Source organism: Acomys russatus, chromosome 29 (genome assembly GCF_903995435.1).
Source record: "Acomys russatus chromosome 29, mAcoRus1.1, whole genome shotgun sequence".
In the NCBI taxonomy this organism is placed as follows: domain Eukaryota; kingdom Metazoa; phylum Chordata; class Mammalia; order Rodentia; family Muridae; genus Acomys; species Acomys russatus.
This window is the reverse complement of record NC_067165.1, coordinates 14,670,423-14,693,469: the sequence shown is the minus strand read 5'-3', so window position 1 is coordinate 14,693,469 and position 23,047 is coordinate 14,670,423. Positions and strand designations below refer to the sequence as shown.

At 42.2% G+C, this 23,047-nt stretch overlaps 1 protein-coding gene across 1 annotated transcript; it reads left to right on the top strand.

The window, feature by feature from the left end:
• The first annotated feature begins 16,483 nt into the window (after positions 1-16,483).
• On the top strand, positions 16,484-17,440 carry LOC127211837 (olfactory receptor 2A12-like). Its single transcript, XM_051171902.1, has one exon. The coding sequence runs from the start codon at positions 16,493-16,495 to the stop codon at positions 17,438-17,440; it is 948 nt and encodes a 315-aa protein (XP_051027859.1). The 5' UTR covers positions 16,484-16,492.
• The last annotated feature ends 5,607 nt before the right edge of the window (positions 17,441-23,047 follow it).

Genomic DNA, 23,047 nt, shown 5'->3' with positions numbered 1-23,047 from the left:
CTATCCCATCCCTTCTATCCTCCCATTCCTCCCTCCCTCCCACTTTCACCCTATTTTCCTCCCCTATGACTGTGACTGAGGGGGACCTCCTCCCCCTGTATATGATCATAGGGTATAGAGTCTCTTCTTGGTAGCCTGCTGTCCTTCCCCTAGTGCTACTGGGCGTCCCCATCAAGGGGACATGGTCAAATATGGGGCACCAGAGTTCAGGTGAAAGTCAATCCTCACTCTTCACTCATCTGTAGAGAATGACCTGTCCCTTGGCTAGATCTGGGTAGGGATTCAATGTTTACTGCATGTACTGTCCTTGGCTGGTGCCATAGTTTGTGCAAAGGCAGTATAATTTCATCATTGAATGTGTTTGTATTTTGACTCACTACCAAACAAACTCCAAGAGTAACTAACCCTGTCAGCGCGCGCGCGCGCGCGCACACACACACACACACACACACACACACACACACACACACACGGATGGACTGAAACGTATTCAAATAATTGGCATATGAAGAGTTTTGAGCATTTAGTGTCACTGGGTTTTTTAATTAATTAATTAACTTTTTTTCTTAGGTGGGGGGGCAGAGTCTCACTATGTATCTTTGGCTGGCCTGGAACTCATTTTATAGACCAGGCTGACCTTGAATTCAGAAGTCTTCCTGCTTTTCACCCTCCTGGGTGCTGGCATGTTTAAGGTTTTTTTTTGGGGGGGGTTGTTTATTATTTATTTATTTATTGTTTGTTTGTTTGTTGTTGTTTTAGGGCTCAAGCACACTAGCTGAGTGATTTGCCTCTGAGCCATGTTTCCAGCCATGTGGTCTTTGTTTTTAGTGCAGTTTATTGAAACATTGTTTTATAATTTCTAAACTGTTATCAGTTGCTCCAGTGGTCTGCCTTGGATGGGCCCCACAGTTCAACATCCCTCTAAATGGTTGGAAAACAAAGCACAGATATATCTGGGGTGGCCGTTCATGGTAGTAGAATGTTTGTGGCCGTTCATGGTAGTAGAATGTTTGCCAGCACATATGCCAGTACACCAGCTCTGTCACATTTAACTCTCCCAGCAACCCCAGAAGGGTGGAAGTTATTATCAACATTCAAAAGAGGGAACAACTGAGTCAGAATAACAGTGAGTGTAAGAGAGCATGGAACAGAAGTTTCTAGATCTGGGTCCAAATTCTGTCTCTACACCTGTGAGATGTGAGCTCCTGGGTGTAATCACATCATAGGGGCGACACTGATGACCGCTAGACGTTTCTTGCCAGAACCTGATTCAAGATATGGCATAAGCTTGGCAGACTCTTCATTATCACAGGAGATACTGGGTAGCTTGTTGTGGGTGTTTTATAGGTGGAGGATGGGAGACTTCAATTTGCTTAAGGGCTGTTGAGGAAGGAATAGAAGTGTGACTCAAATATGGTCTAACGGACACGTTGGGGCTCAGGAGTTCAGGATCAAGAATTATGCCATTAGTGTGTCTACCAGTGTTCAGGTCCCGCCTCCTCTGCTCATATCCCTCAAGAAGTCTGGAAAAGGAAATAGGTCACCACCCCTCCCTCTGTGGCATGGTTTCTTCTTCTCTGTCCGCAGAGGCCTCTTTTATTGTAGTGTTCTTGTTGATAACATTCAGAGAACTCTATATTGGCACAGAGGGTGGGTGGAGGCCAGGCTGTAGACCCTCAGCAGCTTGTCCCATTGGAGGAAGCTGGGATGGCCAAGTCTTGCTTTTTCTGTATCCCAGGATCCTTTGGGCACTGCCTTCAGGGGCCAGTTCTGGCTTGATCCGTGGAAGAAGTCAGAGAGGCCAGACCCAGAACTCTCAGAAACCTTGGGAGTTGTTCAGGAAAAGGAGTTTCCTGGAATCCCAAAGCTCTGGGTTTGCCTATGGGGCTTCCTGTTAAGATCTGCTCTCTAAGAGTCTTGTGGACCCAGTAGGTATGAGGCAGCTTCTCATCTTTAGGCTCCAGGTGTCTGTGAGCCTGGTGGTCAGAAGTAACCAGGACATTACATCCATTTTTTTTTTCTCAAATGTACATCCTAACACTCCTGTAGCCCTTTCCCCCAACTGCTTGCTTTTCTTTCCCTGCTGGCCACCATGCCACCCCTCTCTTATTCCTTCCTCAAATAATTATTTACCGAGAATTCCAGTATGTCACCAGATTGGTCATAATTTCCTAACTCAATTTCCATTGATTTCCCTTGCCTTTTCAACCAACTCTATGGCCTGGCACACTCAAGTATGAGGGTAGATGGAGGAGGACGTCTTATGATGAGATGTACTTTGTGCTGACCATCCCACCTGCCTCATGTAGGAAGGTTTGGTCCAGTCTTGTGCTGTGTCATTACTTCTGATTCTGCACAGGCCATGGTTCCATAGGGGCCTGTGTGAGACCTCCATGAGCTCAACAAGCTCAACTAGGTGTGCTGTGTGAAGACTTTGCATTCTTTACCTCCCGTTTTGGAGCCTGCGTGCCAGGGAGGTACTGTACAAGAGCCAGGCTCTGCTGTCAGGCCAGGTCAACTCATCTCCCAGTTCTACCAAAGTATGCCATCTAGGACAAACCACTTCTCTATGAAAACAAATTTAAAACTTTCTTATTAATTCTCTCTCTCTCTCTCTCTCTCTCTCTCTCTCTCTCTCTCTCTCTCTCTCTCTTTCTCTCTCTCTCTCCCTCTCTCTCCCTCTCTCGTGTGTGCAATATGTGTTATGTGAGTTTGAATCTGGACACATGGAGGTCCTAGGACAACCTGTTGGATCTGGCTCTGCCTCTCCACTGTGCATTCTGAGGACTGAATTCAGGTCATCTGGCATGCACTGCAAATGCGTTTCCACACTAAGCAGTTGTGCCACTCACCACCTATTTCACACATGCCTTAGTTTTTCACCTATCGGTGGTGTAGGCAGACGGACTTTCCTCAACAAGTTCTAGGGAAGTTGAAGTAAGGTTAGTAGAATGGCATGTGACATATAAGTTCTATTTTCCTATTGGTTGCAGATGCCCTTCTCAATTCTGGGTACATTTCTCTGTAGTCATTATGGTAGTTGTGTGTCTGCAGGAGTGAAAGGTTGAGGAGAGAGGAGCAATGGCTACAGTGCAGTCCCCTTTTACAGTTCCCAAATGCTGAGCACTGTTTTGCTTAGCGGGTGGTTATTGAGATAGTATCTTCCGTGAAGTGTCTTTTACTCACATTCCATTATTCGATTTAGTCTGTTTCCTTGTTAGTCAGTAGGAGACCTTTAAAACAAATACCAATCTTTTGACTGCCGCTTGTTAATATATTCTGGTTTCTGACTTTTTTCTTGGTGGTAAGTGTCTTGTTTAAGAAATCTATACCTGGGGCTGGAGATATAGCTCGGCAGTTAAGAGTACCTGCAGCTCCTCCAGAGGACCCATGTTCAATTCCCAACACCCACATGACAGCTTAGAAGTGTCTGCAACTCTAGAGGTACTTCACACATGTGGTGCACAGATATACATACTGGCAAAACACTCATATACATAAAATAAAAATAAACAAATCTTTTTTAATTAAAAATGTTTCTGTTTGTTTTTTTTGAGGCAGGGTTTCTCTATGTAGCCTTGGCTGTCCTGAACTTTCTCTGTAGAACAGGCTGGCCTCAATTGATCCACCTACCTCTGCTTCCCTGAGTGTTGCGATTAAAAGCATGTGCAACCACACCCATCTCCTTTTTTTTTTTAAAAAACATCATTTCTTTTCTTTTTTTCTTTTTAAAAAGATTTATTTATTCATTATTATATATACAATGCTCTGTCTATATGAATACTTGCAGGCCAGAAGAGAGCATTAGATCACATTATAGATGGTTGTGAGCCACAACATGGTTGCTGGGTAATGAACTCAGGATCTTTGAAAGAGCAGTCAGTGTTCTTAACCTCCGAGCCATCTCTCCAACCCCCAGCTTCTTTTCTTACGTATTACATCCTAATTACAGTTTCTCTTCTCTCCTCTCTTCAGGTCTTTAATCCACTTGGATTTTAGTTTTGTACACAGTGATAAATATGGATGTATTTGCATTTTTTTTTTACAACTGGACTTCCAGTTAGACCAGCACCATTTGTTGAAGATCCTGTCTTTTTTCCATTGTATGGTTTTGGTTTCTTTGTCACATATCAAATAACTATGGGTGTGTGGATTTATTTCTGGGTCTTCAATTCAATTTCATTGATCAACTGGTCTATTTCTATGTCAATACCATGCTGTTTTTATTATGGTTGCTCTCTAGTACAACTTGAGATCAGGGATGGAGATTCCTCTGGAAGATCTTTTATTGTATTGGATTATTTTAGCTATACTGGGTTTTATTTTTCCATAAAAAATTGAGAATTTATCTTTCCAGGTCAGAAAAACATTGTGTTGGTATTTTGATAATGATTGCATTGAATCTGTAGATTGCTTTTGGTAAAAAGGCCATTTTTACTATGTTGATTCTCCCAATCCATGAGCATGGGAGAGCTTTCCATTTTCTGATATCTTTTTCAATTTTCTTCTTCAGAGACTTGAATTTTTTTTTCATATAAGTCTTTCACTTGCATGGTTAGAGTTGCACCAGGATACTTTATATTATTTGTGGCTATTGTGAAGGGTGTGGTTTCCCTAATTTCTTTCTCAGCCCATTTGTCATTAGTATACATGAGGGCTACTGACTTTTTTTGAGTTGATTTTCTATCCAGACACTTTGCTGAAGGTGTTTATCAGCTGTAGGAGTTCCTTGGTAGAATTTTTGGGGTCATTGATGTATACTATCATGCCATCTATGAATAGTGAAATTTTAAGTTCTTTCTTTCCTATTTGTGTGCCCTTGATCTCCTTTAGTTGTCTTATTGCTCCACCTATGACTTCAAGTACTATACTGAAGAGAAACAGAGAGAGTGGCAGCCTTGTCTTGTCCCTGATTTCAGTGGAATTGATTTAAGTTTCTCTTCATTTAGTTTGATGTTGGCAATAGGCTTGCTGTATATTGCTGTTACTATGTTTAGGTATGTGTCTTGTATCCCTGATCTCCCTAAGACTTTTAACATGAAAGGATGTTGGGTTTTGTCAAATGCTTTTTCGGCATCTAAGGAGATGATCATGTGTTTTTTTTTTCCTTCAGTTTGTTTATGTGGTTGATTACATTGATGGATTTCCATATATTGAAACCACCACTGCATGCCTGGGGATGAAGCCTACTTGGTCCTGGTGGATGAGATTTTTGATATGGTCTTGGATTCGATTTGCCAGTATTTTATTGAGTATTTTTGCAGCAATGTTCATAAGGGAAATTGGTCTGAAATTCTCTTTCTTTGTTGAGTCTTTCTGTGGTTTAGATATTATGGTGACTGTGGCTTCATAGAATGAGTCTGGTAGTGATCCTTCTGTTTCTATTTTGTGGAATAGTTTGGAGTATTGGTATTAGTTCTTCTTTGAAGGTTTGGTAGAATTATGCACTGAATCCATTTGGCCCAGGGCTTTTTTTTTTTTTTTTTTTTTTTCTGAATGGGAGAATTTTGATTAATGTTTCTATTTCCTTAGGAGATATAGGACAATTTAATTTGTTTGTCTGATCTTGATTCCCTTTTGGTAAGTGGCATTTATCAAGAAAATTGTCCATATCATTTAGATTTTCAAATTTTGTGGCATATAGACTTTTGAAGTAAGAACTACTTATTCTTTGGATTTCCTCGGTATCTGTTGTTATCTTTCCCTTTTCATTTCTGATTTTGTTGATTTGAATACTTCCTTTTTGCCTTTTAGTTTGGCTAAGGGTTTGCTATCTTGTTTATTTTCTAAAAGAACTAGCTCTTGGCTTTGTTGACTCTTTGAATTATCTCCTTAGTTTCTAATTTATTGATTTCAGCCCTGAGTTTGATGATTTCCAGCTGTCTACTCCTCTTGGGTGTGTCTGCTTCTTCTTTTTTTCCCCCTAGGGTTTTCAGTTGTTCCATTAAGTTGCTTGTATGCAATGTCTCCAATTTCTTTATGAAGGCACTTAATGCTATGAACTTTCCTCTTTGCACTACTTTCGCTGTGTCCCAAAGGTTTTAATATGTTGTGCCTTCATTTTCTTTTAATTCTAGGAAGTCTTTAATTTCTTTCTTTCTTTCATCCCTGACCCAGTTGTCATTGAGTAGAGCATTGTTCAGTTTCCATGTGTGTGTAGGCTTTTTGTTAATTCTATTGTTGTTGATGCTCAGCTTTAGACTGCAGTGGTCTGATAGATGCAGAGAATTATTTCAGTTATTTTGTATCTGTTGAGGCTTGTGACTGATTAAATGGTTAATTTTGGAGATGTTTCCATGTGGTGCTGAGAAGGTATATTCTTTTGTGTTTGGGTGCAAAGTCCTGTGGCTTTCTGTTAGGTTCATTTGATTCATGACCTATGTTAGCTTCATTATTTGTTTATTTAGTTTCTGTTGGCTCTGCTCCTTAACAATTAGGTTTTATTATGAATTTATTAGACAAAGGTATCTTCCTTACAGCTCAACTACCCTAAGCAAGAGAGAAAAGAGGTTAAAAAGAACAAGAATAAACCTTCTGGGTCTCAGTTTCACGAAATGAGTCCCTAGGTGTCTAGGGGCCTGTATGCAGATCCTTTCCCCAAGAGAAGCAGTCTGCCCCTCATTGTCCGATCCCGAAGTCTTCTCTCTCGTCCTCCATCTTCTTCTTCTGGTCAGTCCGAAACCCCTGGTCTCCTCTCTGGTTCCCTTCTCCCATTTATGGTCAATTTGCAATACAATAGGCCAGCTGGAGTCCTCCCCACTCCCATCCTTTTTCTTAATTCTGGACCCAGGATGGCCAAGACTGCTTTCACCTGGGGCCATTCATGTTCCTTCCACAAGTTTCTGCCTTGAAGATCTGTCCATTGGTGAGAATGGGGTATTAAGGTCTCCCAGTATTGATGTGTTGGGAATGATGTGTGAGTTAAGCTTTAAAAGCATTGTTGTTGTTGTTGTTTGTTTATTTGTTTTAACTAATATCGGTGCCCTTGTGTTTGGGGCATAGATATTCAGGATTATGATGTCCTATCGGTGGATTTTTTCCTTTGATGAGAAGGAAGTGTCCTTCCCCATCTTTCCTGATTAATTTTAATTGACAGTTTATTTTATTAGATAGTAGAATGGCTACTCCAGCTTGCTTCTTGGGTCATCTTTTTCCAGCCCTTTACTTTCAGGTAATGCCTATCTTTGTTGGTGAGGTATGTTTCTTGAATGTAGCAGAATGTGGGATCTTGTTTCTGCATCCATTTGTTAGTCTGTGTCTTTTAACTGGAGAGTTGAGGCCATTGATAGTGAGAGATATTAGTGACCAATGATGGTTGGATCCTTTTATTGAGGAGTTGGTGGTGATCATGTGTAGTTTTGCTGCTGTGTTTTCTTGGGTATAGTTGATCTCATTGTATTGGGGTTTTCCTTCTAATATCTTCTGTAGAGCTGGGTTGGTACATAGATATTTTTTAAATTTGGTTTTGTCATGGAATATCTTGTTTTCTCCATCTATGGTGATTGAAAATTTTGCTGGATATAACAATTTGGGTTGGTATTTGTGGTCTCTTAATGTCTGCATGACATCAACCCAGACCTTCTGGCTTTCATGGTTTCTGTTGAGAAGTCAGGTGTAATTCTAATGGGTCTGCCTTTATGTGTTATTTGGCCTTTTTCCCTTGCTGATTTTAATATCTTTTCTTTGTTCTGCAGATTTGGTGTTTTGATTATTATGTGATGGGAGGAATTTCCTTTCTGATCTAGCCTATGTGGTGTCCTATAGGCCTCTTTTATGTTCAAGGGCATCTCTTTTTTTTTTTTTTTTTTTTGTTATAGATAGTTTATTGCTTCTATAGAAACATATGCTTTAATTATGAAAAACAGACTTAATATTTTACCATCATTTCTCGGCAGTCATCAGATTAGTATATTTTTTTTTTTATTAATTTATTCTTGTTACATCTCAATGTTTATCCCATCCCTTGTATCCTCCCATTCCTCCCCCCCCCATTTTCCCATTATTCCCCTCCCCTATGACTGTTCCTGAGGGGGATTACCTCCCCCTATATATTCTCATAGGGTATCAAGTCTCTTCTTGGCTACTTGCTGTCCTTCCTCTGAGTGCCACCAGGTCTCCCCCTCCAGGGGACATGGTCAAATGTGAGGCACCAGAGTATGTGAGAAAGTCATATCACACTCTCCACTCAACTGTGGAGAATATTCTGACCATTGGCTAGATCTGGGAAGGGGTTTAAAGTTTACCTCCTGTATTGTCCTTGGCTGGTGCCTTAGTTTGAGCGGGACCCCTGGGCCCAAATCTGCCTATCATATTGTTCTACTTGTAGGGGCATCTCTTTCTTTAGGTTGGGAAATTTTTTCTTCTATGAATTTAAAAAAAAAATTTTCTTGTCCTTGGAACCTAGCATCTTTCTTTTCATCTACTCCTATAATCCTGAGATTATGCCTTCTCATGGTGTCTTTGATTTCTTGGATGCTCCAGTATTCAAAGAAGTTCAAGGTGCTCGAGGTTTGTTACTTCCAAATCTGGGGCATATCCAACCGTGATGGGCTGGAGGGGGAGGGAGGCTTCTTCTGTATCTCCCCAATTGTTCAGTCTGAGAAGTCCCCTAGACTGTGTTTTGGGTTAGTAGCCTGTTCCATCACTTGTTTTGCTGTGTTGCCACTTCTCTCTTCCACTGCTTCTTTGCTCTCAGCAAGTGGACTTTCTTTTGTGGTCTAATCTATTTGGTGGTTTTTATGCCTCTTCTATTTTTTTTAGGCATTTTCCTATTAGGTTGGAATATTTTTCTTCTATAATTTTGTTGAAAATATTTTCTGGGCATTTGAGCTGGGATTTTCTCCTATTCCTATTATTCTTAGGTTTGGTTTTTTTTTTTTTGTTTTTTTTTTGTTTTTGTTTTTTTTTTTTTTTTAATAGTGTCCCATATTTTCTGATGTTTTGTTTTAGGAACTTTTTAAGATTTAACATTTTCTTTAATTGATGTATCTGTTTCTTCTATCATATCCTAAATGCCTGAGATTATCTCTTCGATCTCTTGGATTCTGTTGGTGATGCTTGTGTCTGTAGTTCCTGAGTTTTTGTTTGTTTAACTTAGATTTTCCATTTTTAGAATTCCCTCAGTGTGTGTGTATGTGTTATTTTTTAAATTGTTTTATTTCCATTTTCAAGTCTTGAGTACTTTTATTCATTTCCTTCAACTATCTGTTTTTTTTTTTTTTTTTTTTTTTTTTATTGGCTGTCCTTAAGATATTTACTCATTTCCTCCATTTTTTTTTGGTTTGTCTTTCCTTGATATTTTTAAGGGATTTCTTTACTTTTTAAAGGACCTCTGTCAACGTCATGAAGTTGATTTTAAGGTCTTTTTCTTCTGCTTCAGTTGTGTTGTAATATCCAGTTATTGTAGTAGGTTAACTAGGCTCTGGTGGTGACATATTGCCCTGGCTGTCATTGCTTGTGTTTTTATGGCATCTAGGTATCTGGGTTTGTGGTGACTATAGGCCTAGGTGCTGATTTCTCAGTTTGTCCTTGTTGGGTGGATGTTTTGTTCCTTGGTTTCTGTTTCCTTTCTGGTCTTTGTGCCTGTGTGGTCTATGGTTGAGCAGAGAGTACCCAAGCTGGGGGTTGGACTTTCAATAGCCCCTGTGGTTTCTTGTTGAGCAGGGAGTCTCTGCCTGAGTCAGGGGCAGGAGTGTTTGTAGACTCATTGGCTTCTGATGCAGCAGGGAGTGTCTTCCCAAGGTGGGGGCTGAGGAATAGCAACAAGAAGGGGAGGAGACGCTGGGGATAAGGTGGGCATCCTATTTGGCCTTCTGGCAGGTGTGGCTTGTAGTTGGTCAGGGATGTTAGCATGAGAGAGAAGAATATGTGTGTACGCCCAGGGTGGCAGGCCTAGCTGGTCTTTTGGCAGGCATGGCCTGTGGTTGGGCAGGAGAGGGAACTGAGAGAATCCTATTTTAGTATCTTAATATGCAAAGTCCTGTTGGAGACACTGCCGTGTTACTAACTCTGGAAACCAAGGGTAATACTACATTTCATAGGGATGTTCTGGCTGTGAAATAAATTATTTTAAGTAAAAGGTAACATTATTAGATATGACTATTAATATGATCATCACCATCATCCTTATAGACTGTTTGTTGTTTTTGCTGATATCATCTGCATTCTGATCAACATCCTCTGTGATATTTCACACAGCCGTGAAAGTACGAACACAACTCTGGATGCTGAGAATATATACAGGAAGATCCTGCAGTGGGCTAATTAAGTTGGACAGCAGGACAGATATTTCTTTAAGTCCCTGGAGGACAAGGCAGAAGGAAAATCCTGGGGTGATGGAGAAGGCCATACATGGAGATTCCAGGCTCCCATACTAGTCCACCTACTTGATAATCACTTTTATTTGGAGGATTTAGATTTGAATTTGGTTCACATGGCTCTAAAAGAGTAAGGCGTTGACTATACAGGCCTTACTGGCCCTTTCTGACTCAGAAAAGAGCAAAATGCCCTAAACCAGCATCAGTAACTCTCTTGGGCTTGGCCATGGCAAAGACTGTCATCATTATCACCTCATCTTTGAATGTGGACCCTAGGTCTACCTCCTAGGCCCCCCTGAGAGGATCTGATGAAGAGACACATGTGAAAGTAGCTATGACGTTCAGTGTGATGACTCAAGGGACTATTTTCATGCCCTCAGTGTTTAGTAACAGCACAAACTCTTGCAGTTTCCCTTGTTTTTTTCCTCCAGACAGTAACTCAGCAAACTTTATGAAGTAGCGATAAGGCATCATCAGCTGGGGCCAATTAAGAAGTCCCTGGTTGTAAGAGCTGTGGATCTTCTGGCTCACCCTTTCTCAAAGCCTTCCATTTTCTCCTTCAGGCCTGTGTGTCCTCCTAGTGCAGAATGAACCTCTAGAGTTGGACTTTTCCTTCGTGATGACTTCTGGGATGCCCCCCTCCCACTGTGCTGTGGGCCCAGCTCTGAGCAGCAGGAGCGTTTTTGGTTAGAGCCCAGGTAGGTACAGCCATTAGCCCAACCTCAAACAGTGAAGCATGTGGCAGACATGGCAGATTCAGCCTCAGCCAAGAGACAAGTGGCCAGGCCTGGAGTTGCTTCTACTGCTCACCAGCTGGGTGACCTTTGCCCACTGACTCATGTCTTCTATGTCATTGTTATTATCCAGCAATGGACAGGGATCATGTTTAACACTCTCTTGATGCTGAAGTCATAGAAAAAACAGAAGCAAAAACAAAACACGGTGTGTAGTGAGCCATGAGACTCTGTTATGTCTGCCTACATTTTCAGTCCTCACTCAAAAAGGTGTAACATTAACCCCTTTTCCATTTTTTCCTTTTTCTTCTGCAAGACCCCAAATATATTTTCTGTGGGACATTAGTCTTTTTCACTTTTCTCAATTCTGTCCCCATCATGTGACTGCTTTTCTGCCATGTTGCTGACACCCATATCTAACTCAAATGCTCTCCCCTCCCTCCCTCTCTTTCTCCTTCCCTTCCTCTTGAGCCTCTCCTTATAAATCTAAAATAAAATCTCCACTACTAAACCCAACAGAGCCAGAGTGGGCTGTGTCATTCTTTATGTAGTACTTCATCTGTTGTGTGGTTCTCTGTAAACTTCTGTCTCCTTATCAGTCTTGGTGGAGACCAGTCTCTGCCTGGACTCAGCTGCCTCTCCAGAGGATCATTAACCTTAGTGAGAAGATCTGGATTCAGAGCTGTGAGCAACAGCACTGTAGGGACCAGGGCTGAGGCCAAGACACTGCTGATTAATGATGGCTGCCAATTATTGAGGTGCAAATACACTTATTGTGTCTAATGTCATGTTTTCCAACATGCCACTGAACACAGTTGAGATTTCACAATATTATATAGTGTTTCAGAAGCAAATGTACCACCATGGTACACAGCTGCTAGAACACAGACCACAGGAAACTGTAGTTGCCCATCAGGATGTAAAAACTTTTGGAGCTTTTGTTGCCTTTTGTTTTTAATGTTATGACTCGAACTCTAGCCTCAAGCAGTCTATTTATGAAGGCGTATACAGATGAGCTGCATTTTCAGAAACTCTTTTTTTTTGTTTCCAACACAATTTATTTAATTTTCATTTGAAATAAACTTTCAATATTGGCTGTGTTTAGGGATCAGTTCACAGAAATTCAAAAACCGTATCAATCACTCTAATCAGGAAAAGCTTTATAGTCCAGTCTTCTCCTCCTTCTGGAGAAGGGAACCAAGACTCAGAATATCCTGGGCTGGATATTCAGCACCATGGAACATTGGTCAGTACTTGTAGCAGGTGCAGGGCGTGATCACAGTTTATTCCAGCAATCCTAGAAGGGCATGCATTTTTGGAATTCTACAGGAGAGGACACTGGGGCAGAATAGCAGCAAGTTCACGAGCACATGCTCCAGAGCTTGATATATTTCATCCCCAAGTCTAATTTGCATCCAAGAGACAAGAGCCCCTGGGAGAGTTTGCACAGTCCACTGGCGTGGGGCTGTCACTGCTGACTTCCATGATCATTGTTGACTTCCATGTTGCTGTGTCCTGGTTGACTCTTTTATATTTGCTTTTTCATTTATGTGGATGAACATTTTTGCCTGCATATACATATGTATGTTACATGCATGCATAGTCCTGGGGAGGTCAGCAGAGGGTACCAGCTCCTCTAGAACTGGGGATATAGATGGTAGTGAGTTGCCATGTGTGTGCTGTAGCGCAAACTAAGTGTTCCATAAGAGCAGCAAATCCTTTTCTTCTTTGCCTCCTTGTTGACTCTTGGTCAGCATCAGAGTGTTGGGGTAACTTGCTCAGACATTACACACCTGAGAAAAAAGACTTTGGTTTACCCAAAAGTGGTGGAGGAAGGAGGAGGGCATGACCTAAACGTGGTCTCATTGCAAGTCAGCACTCAGGGTTGGGACAGTAACAGTGAAGTCACAGGGAGAACTTAAGTCCCTGACCAGGTTACCACCTCAAGCATTCTATTTACTCAGGTGTATACAGATGAGCTACATTTTCGGCTGACCAGGCCTCACCCCCTGTTCTCTGAGCTGCTCTTATTCTCCAATTAGTCTAGAAAAGGCAACATGTCACCACTCCCCCACCTGAGGGTTGTTCCCTCTGCTCTGTCCCCAAGGGTCTCACTTGTAGAATCTTGACAGCATCCAGGGAATCATCCTAGCATCTCTACTAGGCACAGAAATGGTCCTTTCCCAGCTCTCCTGGGGAGGCTCAGATGGGAAGAGGGGTCATAAACTTCAGCAGCAGGTGCCACTGGGAAGAGGTGAGGATGTGCGAGCTTACCTGTGTTAAGCAGGACTTGATAGGTAGCATCTCCAGGAGCCAGAGGCAGAAGAAGCTGGAGGCTCAGCCTCTCAAACTCCATAGCACCTTGGAATTTTTCAGAAGACTGGGCAGCCAAGATTCCTGACCCCTTGTCCTCAGTTTCTTTAGTGGCTTCCTCTTTAGTTTCATTCTCTTAAGAGCAAGAAACAGCCACTGAGTGACAGATTCCTTGGATCTATCAGTGGTGAGATGTTCACTGGAGTGTGGTTTGTGGGTGGGTTCCAGGCATCTGGTGGACAGGAGATAAGAAGTAGCAAAGCATCCATCTTCAATTCCCTGGTGCATATAACTCAAATTCCCAGACCTCTTCTCTCATTGCCTGTGCCATGGAAAGCACACCTCAAATCTTCTTTCATGGGACCCTTCTCATTTCAGTCCATCCTGGGTCCTCTCACACTCAGACATGAGGGAAGTCTCCTCTGGAGAGCAGATCTGTGTGTAGCCATCCAGCTCTGTCCTAGGAGCTCTGGCCCATGCTGAATCTCAGTGAGCTCAACTGGATGGACACTGTGCAGACTCTGCAGTCTTCACCTCCCACGTGAGAGCCTGTGAGCCAGAGCAGAGGAGATTTGGGACTGAGAGCCAGGCTCTGAGGCCACCTGAACTCCCACTTCTAGCTGTAATCTGGAACAAACTGTGTCTTCAGGCCTTACCACACAGGTAATAGCATTTTCTTCAGTGAGATGTTGTGATGTTAAGTTAAAGTTATGTGAGCAATAGCAGGAATAGACAAATTACTCAATAAATGTTACTTGTTTTCAGTATTGTAAAGGTCAGGAAATCACCAGTACAGCCATACTCTATCATAGAGAATTCTTTATTAGTTCTGTTTGGATTCAGCTAACAGGAAAGAAAAGAGGAGTTTGACCAAGTTGTTTGGTGTCAAAATTGTCATCAGACCCCCTAGGAGTCTTCAGATTTTAAACTGCCAATAAACAAGTAATGTAGGTTGAATCCCGCCTGGGTTAGAAGCAGGTGATGGTGGCACAACAGGGAAGGCTTCCTGGCTGGGCTGAGTTCTGCTGAGTCACAGGGTGCCCAACAGTGCAGGTGTTAGTCTCATGACGGTAAGCTAGGCAAGTGCCTTAAGGTGTGAGAGAGGCTGAGGTGTGCACTGTACCAGAGATTTGTTCCTGGAGAGAGGGGAGATGGAGAGGACGACTGTGCTATGAGGCTTGGTCTTCACAAGCAGGCTGGTTAGGAATGACCTGAGACTCTGCCTGAAATGATGGTGTGGGGAACTCTTAAAAGACTTCTAACAAGGGCCAGATAAGACCAGTGTGAAAATTTGAGAAACCACTGCAGCAGTTCCAGGAAGAGCCTGTTGACACAGACAAATGTCCACCCAGAGAAGACAAATGGACAAAAGTCCCACCCGCAAACAAGAACCTATTTTCAACTGATACCTGTTAGCAAAGGGAAGGTCGATTTTCTCTTATGGAACATCACTGGGCATGTTCAGTCACACTCCAAGGCAGGCCACATGCCCAGGAGTAGTTGGGCAGCACAAGCTGACTCCATGTGGGTGTTGGTTTTGTAAGGTTTTGCTTCCATTTTATTTATTTTAGTTTGTATTTTTCATTTTTCTTATTTTGTTTTGCCTTAAAAATGAGAGTTGGAGGAGAAAGAATATGAAGTTAGAGGAAGGAAAAATAACATAATCAAAGTATGTTTATGTAAATAATTTAATTAAAAATCTATATAATGGTGGTGCACACCTTTAACCCTAGCACTCTAAGGCTGAGGCAGGTGGATCTCTGAATTCCAGGTGTGCTTGGTCAATTGAATGAGTTCAAAGACATCCAGGATTACACAGCGAAACCTTGTCAAGAACCAAACTAACCCAGACCAAACCAAACCAAGACTGTACTGAAGGAGAAAAATTTAGAGGCAAAGGTTGCATGGAGACTCTGAAATGCCAGGAGAGATGATGAGCAAGAAAGGATGGCTGTGAGGGTAATGTGCAGTAGACTGGTCAGGAGAGGGGTGGGGACAAGAAAGGGAACACTGAGTCTCCTTCGTATTCCTACTCCCGTCAAAATCAACTTCTGCCTTAACCATGGTTTTGCTGTCTAGTGTTTAGAGCATGAGTGGCACCCCAGTTCAAACTATTTAGAGTAGTGTTTGGGATTTTCCTTTCATGTCCCTCCTTGAACATATGTGTGTTTGTGTCTACGTGTTTACATATTTTTCAGAATTATAGTTAATATTTGTATTGCTAGGTAATGGATTCAATGTGCTCAACTTTAGGGAACACAGCCAAGCACACAGTAAAGGGATCATTTTAATTTTCTCTCCCATTGGATATGGTTACTCCTGTCAATAACAGATGTGTGTTATTGTAGCCCTGCTGGGAGCCTCTGTAAACGTCATTGGTCTGCATGCCCCTCTGTCTCTGTCTGCCTCTCTCTGTGTTTGTCTGTCTGTCTGTCTGTCTGTCTGTCTGTCTGTCTGTCTCTCTCTCTCTCTCTGTATGTTTGTGCGCACGTGGGTGGGTTTGTGGTCATCTTATTGCATCTTCTTCATGAGGCAGGTTCTCTCAGTTGACCCTAGTGCTCATCACTTCAGCTAGTGCAGCCAGAGCCCTCTTGTTGTTGGGATCTCTGTCTCTGTCTGCCCAGAACTGGAATGAGAGTGTGAGACAGCATCTGACCTGTCATGTGATAGCCGTTGTTTCCAGGAGTTCTGTGCAAGGCTTTAGATATTCATCATCATCCAGGGAGGTCAGTGTCATCAGCCTCATTTGACAGATGTGGAGCCTGAAGCATCGGGACGTTCAGGAACCCGAGAAGAGTACGCACAACTGAACACTGCTCAGAGCCCACATCCCAGCATGTCTTTTCTTATTTTAAAAGAATCATTTTCTATTTTGTGTGTGTGAGTTTTGGTGTATATACATGCTTCTGTACCATGTGTGTCTATCTGTCCTGTGCATGTGAGAGGAGCGGGTCAGATCCCATGACAACATAGTTACAGACAACTTTAAGCTGTCTGATACCGTGGAACAAAGGAAACTGTTATTATCTTTTGATCCATCTCTTCAGCCTGTATCTTCCCTTTCTGCCTCTATAGCTGGCACGTATCAGGTGACACATAGATAAATGGGATCCTCTTACAGCCTCCACCATGTGGACGATCCCAGCGCAGAACCAAAGCTGGGTTTCCGAGTTCATCCTGCTTGGCTTCTCCAGTGACCCCACAACCAACAGCATCCTCTTCGTTGTGTTCCTTCCCATCTACCTGAGCTCAGTCCTGGGCAATGGGCTCATCTTCATGCTGGTCTGCCTGGACACACAGCTGCACACTCCCATGTACTTCTTCCTCTGTACCCTCTCCCTGCTGGATATGAGCTATGTGACCACCACCATGCCCCAAATGTTGGTGCATCTTCTTGCTCACTCTCAGACCATCTCCTTTGCTGGCTGCTGGCTGCAGATGTATGTGTTTGGTGCCCTGGGTATGGCTGAGTGCATCTTATTTGTGGTCATGGCTTATGACCGATATGTGGCCATTTGCTATCCTCTGCGTTATACTGTCATCCTCAACTGGGGAATGTGCGTATGGTTGGCAGCTGGGACTTGGATCTGTGGTTTGTTTTCCTCTTTGTTGCATACTTTCTTCACCATGAATCTGCCATATTGTGGGCCCAACAGGGTCAACCACTACTTCTGTGAAGGTCCTTCAGTGCGTAGCCTGGCTTGCATGGATACCCACGTCATTGAGCTGGTGGACCTGGTCTTGAGTGTTTTTGTGGTTGTTACTCCAATTTCCCTCATTGTGGCTTCCTATATTCGTATTGCTGTGGAAATTCTCAAGATCAAGTCCATGCAGGCCCGCTGCAAGGCGTTCTCTACCTGTGCCTCCCACCTGACTGTGGTCACATTCTTCTATGCTCCATGCACCTACATCTACATGAGACCCAACTCCAGCTACTCCCCTGAGCGGGACAAGCAGATCTCACTCTTCTACAATGTCTTCACAGCCTTGCTCAACCCTGTGGTCTACAGTCTGAGGAACAAAGACATCAAGAGGGCATTTCTCAAGGTGATGGGACATGGTAGGGCGGAGTGGTGAACCAGGTCCTGGGGAAGTTAGAGTATTCACTGTGTAAGAAAAGAACAGTGTCTTTATCATGTGATATCAACCTATGCATTTAATCCAATTTAGTACTTAGTAGTTGCAACAAAATTTCATGAAGCCAAGATGGCTGTATTGATTGACAGCCTACACTAAGGTATAATTGTCAACACCTCAGTGATCTTACTGGATCTTAACCAGAATGGCCCATTTATTGCTAGGGTTTGTAGTATGGATTTGTAGTGTCCTTTAGTGTTCTCACCTCCATTGAAGGCGGAGCCTTATAGCCAACATGTCAAGGAGCAGTGGGCACACTCTCAATGACTCAGCTTCTCTACAGTGGCCTGCTTCTCTTTCCACACGAATATGCCCACAGTAGGTGCCCTTCGTTCTTTGTTAATACTCATGATTATTGTTTATTTACGTATTTAGTTTTTGAGAAGGCTCACATATCTTAGACTAGCCTGGAACTTTCCCACATACCTGAAAATATCCTTGAATTTTTTTTTTATCTCTCTGACTTCACTTCCCCAATGCTGGGATTACAGGCTTGTGGCACATCTGGGGAAACCTTTGCTTCTTTGATGATTTTCTTTGATTTTTTTTTAACATATTCATGTTAGCAAAATCTACTTCATTCTTGAAGGCTTCAAACTTTTTCGAACCTACTTTATTTGGGGTTCTTTCATGCTGATACCTCCCTTCCAACCCACCTACTCTAGATGGAGAAAAGAGGTTAATGGAAAAGTAGACCATTTTAGATTCAGTTCCGCTGGCATAGTCAGCAGGATTCTAACAGACCTGTTAAACAGTTAGAAAAGTGACTGCATTCATAGCCACTGGAACCCAGAGCAGCAGCTGGGTCCTGGAACCTCAACGTGTTCACTGGAGCAGTTGTCTCTAGGAGTGTATTGAAGTGGAATGATCAGCAGCAAAGAGCAAAAAGCCCTGCCTCTTGTTTTGGACTCCTTTTTGAGTCTGTCCTAGGATGTTTATCAGTTGGAAAAGACCATGTTTCTCCCTAAGAGGCGATACTTCTTCTAGTGGACAGGCATCACATGTTCTCTCACTAGTCTGTTTTCAGCAGAAAAACACTGCACATACATACACAAGTCTGTTTTACATCTCGCACTTGGGATCAAAACAAAAACATGCTTACATCCACTACATATGGTCTTTAAATTTTTTTTTCAGACAGATTCAGCCTTTGTGTCCTAGAACTCACTATGTAGACCTAGCTGCCATCAAACTCTTATAGATACCCAGCCCCCTTAATTGTATTAAAAGCATACTCCAGCATACCTGTCCAAGTACTTTTATCTCTTGTTATTTTGTAGTAGATCTAAGAAATTATCTTTTGTGCCATGAATATTTACTCCTGTATTTTGTTATTAAAGATCCTTTAGGTTTTTATTTTAATTTTTCCAACTGAATATTTTTATTACTTATTTGACAAATTTACACAATGCTCCCCAATCACACTCACTTCCCAGCCTTCCCATGTTCACTCCCCAAATCTTGTGCCCTCCCCAACCAATAAAAAGAAGAAAATAAAATTAAAGAGATGAAAGAAGCACACATCAATCCAATTGTGTTGCCCACATACTTTTTGGAGTATTGTTAAACACTCTAAAAGATAACTGAGTCCTACCTCAGCCCCACCCCTTGCCAAAAGCTCTCAAATGTGAAGAGCTACACTTCAGCACCCATCACAATATTTGATGCCTCTCTTTAATGGATTCCTATCTAAACTGTTTCTTTATCCTTGGAGATGGAGTGGAGATGGGATGTTGTCATAGAAGCCTTCCATGTCACTTATTCTCAACTGTGGGTCTGCAGTCATCATTGATATGATTGCAAGAGAAACTTTATTACCCATATCAGCCAGCAGCAGCCTAGACCATCATCTTCCAGGTGGTTTCTGGAGACAGCACAGACCATGAACATTCACAGGGCCCTGGTGGCTACATGGAACATAGACACCAACACGGATCTTGGTTGCAGCACAGACTCTTTTCGTCTATGTTGCTGACTTCATGGCAGGTAAAGGGCAAGCTCTACTGATAATTTCACATAAGTCACCCCAATCACACTCAGTTCTCAGTCCTTCCAGTCTGCTCCCCAACACTTTTGCTCTCTCCTAAAAAGAAGAAAATTAGAAATAAAAGTAAAAAATAATACTCCAAGTGAAATTTGTGTTGCCCATGATCTTATTCAGTATTGTCAAACTATCACTGGCCAGCCCATTAATGACACCTGAGTTCTTTTCAATCCCAATCATTTTCTGAAGCCTCAGTTGTGAAGACCTACATTTCAGTCACTATTTTTTTTTTTTTACTTTACATCCTTATTTCAGCTTTTCCTGCATCCTTTTCTCCCAGTCACTCTCACCCTTCCCCTCCCTCCATTGACCCCTCCACCCTTATCTTCAGAAAATGGGAGGCCTCCCATGGGTATCTGCCAACTTTGCAATATCAAGTTGCAGTGAGACTAGGAGCATCTTCATCTACTAAGGCTAAACATGGCAGCCCAGTTAAGGGAAAGGGATGCAAAGGCAGGCAATGTAGCCAGAGACATGCCCTGCTCCCACTTTCAAAGCCCAACAGGAAGACCCAGCTTCAGGACTGTTACATATGTGCAGGAGGCCAAGTCTGTCCCATGCCTGCTCTTTGGTTGGCGGCTCAGCCTTTATGAGCCCATATAAGCCCTGATTAAATGATTCTGTAGGTTTACTTGTTATATCCGTGACTCCTCTTGTTACTTCAATCTTTCCCTCCACTCTTCCAAAGGATACCCCAAGCACCACTTCAATTTTGAATGTGGGATTCAACACAAGTTTCCATCAGTTATTAGGTGAAACTTCTCTGATGACAGTTATGCCAGCCTCTGTCAGCAAGTATAGCAGAATATCATTAATAATGTCAGGTGTGGGCTCCCTCTCAGGGCATGGGTCTCAAGCTGGGCCATTCTTTGCTTGTCCCTTCCCTCATTTTCTGCTCCATCTTTTACCACTGCATATCTTGTAGGTAGGGCAAATTGTGGGTCTAAGGTTTTGTGGCTGGGTTGCTGTCCCAGTACCTCCATTGGAAGTCTTGCTAGAGTCAGCATCATATAATCCTGGCAGTTTCCATTGTCCTAGGTTTCTCCCAGATATGCCCCCTAAATGCAGTTTTCTCTCCCAGTACTCTCTATTTCTCTGTCTTTCCCCAAGCTCATCCCTCTTGTTCCTATCCCATGCCTCTCCCACACAGTACCCTTCCCTGTATCCCTCACCTCCCAATTCTAACTATGTCTTCTTCTCAATGACATTGAAGCGTCCCCTCTTGGGCCTGCCTTGTTTCTTAGCTTCTTTGTGTTTGCAGAATGTAACATGGTTTTCCTGTACTTTATAACTAATATCCACTTATAAGTGAGTACATACTATGTTTGTCTTTCTTGTTCTTGTTACCTCATTCAGGATGATCTTCTCTAGTTCCATCCATTTGCCTATGAGTGCCTTTGTGTTCAATGGCTGAGTAATATCTAATTGTGTAAATGTACTACATTTTCTTTATCTATTCTTTAGTTGAGGACGTGTAGGTGATTTGCAGATTCTGGGAATATGAATAAAGGTGCTATAAAAATGGTTTAACAGTTGTCCTTATTGTATGGTAGAATATTTTTGGGAATATGCACAGAACTGGAATAGCTTGGACTAGATTTGAATTATTCCCAATTACCTGAGAAACAACCAAATTGATTTCCAAAGTGGTGGTATAAGTGTGACCACCTACCAGCAATGGAGGAGTAGTCCATTTGCTCCACATTTTAGTGATCATGAACTGTGAGTTGAGTATATGATCTTAGCTAATAGATGGGTGTTACATGGAATTTCAGAGGCACCTTGATTTGCATTTCCCCAATGACTTAGTATGTTCAACATTTCATTAAGAGCTACTTGGCCACTAGATATTCTTCTGTTGAGAATACCCTATTTAGATCTGTGCCACATTTTAATGGGGTTTCTGGTTACTTGATTTCTTTATATATTTGGATATCAGCCCTCCTTTGGATGTGGGGTTGGTAAAAAACTTTCCCTATCTCTAGGCTACCATTTTATCCTTTTGACAGTGTTCTTTGTCTTAAAGAAGCTTTTCAGTTCCATGAGGTTTCATTTATTAATTGTGGCTCTTAGTGCCTGAGCTATGAGTGTTCTGTTCAGGAAGTTGTCTCCTGTGCCAGTGCATTCAAGGCTATTTCTCTCTTTCTCTTCAATTGATGAGAAAGCTGTAGTGTAGTGTCTCTGGTTTTATGTTGAAGAGATGTGGTGTATCTGGTTATATGTTGAGTTATATGAGCCCCTTGGACTTGAGATATGTGCAGGGTGGTAGATATGCATTCTTCTACATGCTGACATCCAGTTAGAGTAGCACTATTTGTTGAAGATGCTTTCTTTTTTCCATGGTATATATTCCTGGCTTCTTTATCATCAAGTGTCCATAAATGTGTGGATTTGCATCTAGGTTTTCAATTCAATTCCACTGATCAACATGTCTGTTTTTATGTCAACACCATGTGGTTTTTATTACTGTTGCTCTGTAGTACAGCCTGAAAGCATGGATGTTGATACCTCTCGAAGTTCCTTCATTGTTCAGGATTTCTTTTTTAAATTTTATTTAATTAATTTATTCAGATTACATCTTAATTGTTATCCCGTCCCTTGTATCCTCCCATTCCTCCCTCCCTCCCACTTTCACCCTATTCCCCTCTCCTATGTCTGTGACCTAGGGGGCCCTCTTCCCACACTATATGGTCATAGCTATCAGGTCTTATCTTGGTAGCTTGCTTATTCTTTCTCGGAGTGCCACCAGGCCTCCCCACCACTGGGAAGTGGTCAAATATGGGGTACCAGAGTTCATGTCTGAGTCAATCCCTGCTCTTCACGTAACTATGGAGAATGTCCGTCCATTGGCTAGATATGAAAAGGGGTTCAATGTTTACTGCAGATATTGTCCTTAGTTGGTGAAGTAGTTTGAGCAGAACCCCTGGGTCCAGATCTGCCCATCATGATGTTCTTCCTGTAGGTTTCTAGGACCATCTGGATCCTTCTATTTCCCCATTATCCCAAAGTTCTCTCACCTAGAGTCCCAATAGGATGTCCTCACAACTATCCCAATCTCCTGGTAAGTGAATACTTTCATTGGACATGCCTTTTGGGCTAGTGTCCAATTCTAAGTGAGTGTATACCATGTGAGTCTTTCTGCTTCTGGGTTAACTCAGTCATTAAGATCATTTCTAGTTCCCTCCATTTGTCCACAAATTTCGGGATTTCTTTGTTTTTTATACCTGAGTAGTATTCCATAGTGTAAATGCACCACAGTCTCTTTATCCATTCTTTGACTGAGGGACATTTAGGTTGTTTCCGGGTTCTGGCTATTATGAATACAGGCACTATGAACATGGTTGAGCATATGTCCTTGTTGTGTGGTGGAACATCTTCTGGGTATATTTCAAGGAGTGGAATACTGGATCTTGAGGAAGCCCTATTCAAAAATTTCTGAGAAAGCTCCAGATAAATTTCCAAAGTACTTGTACAAGTTCTCATTCCCACCAGCAATGAAGGAG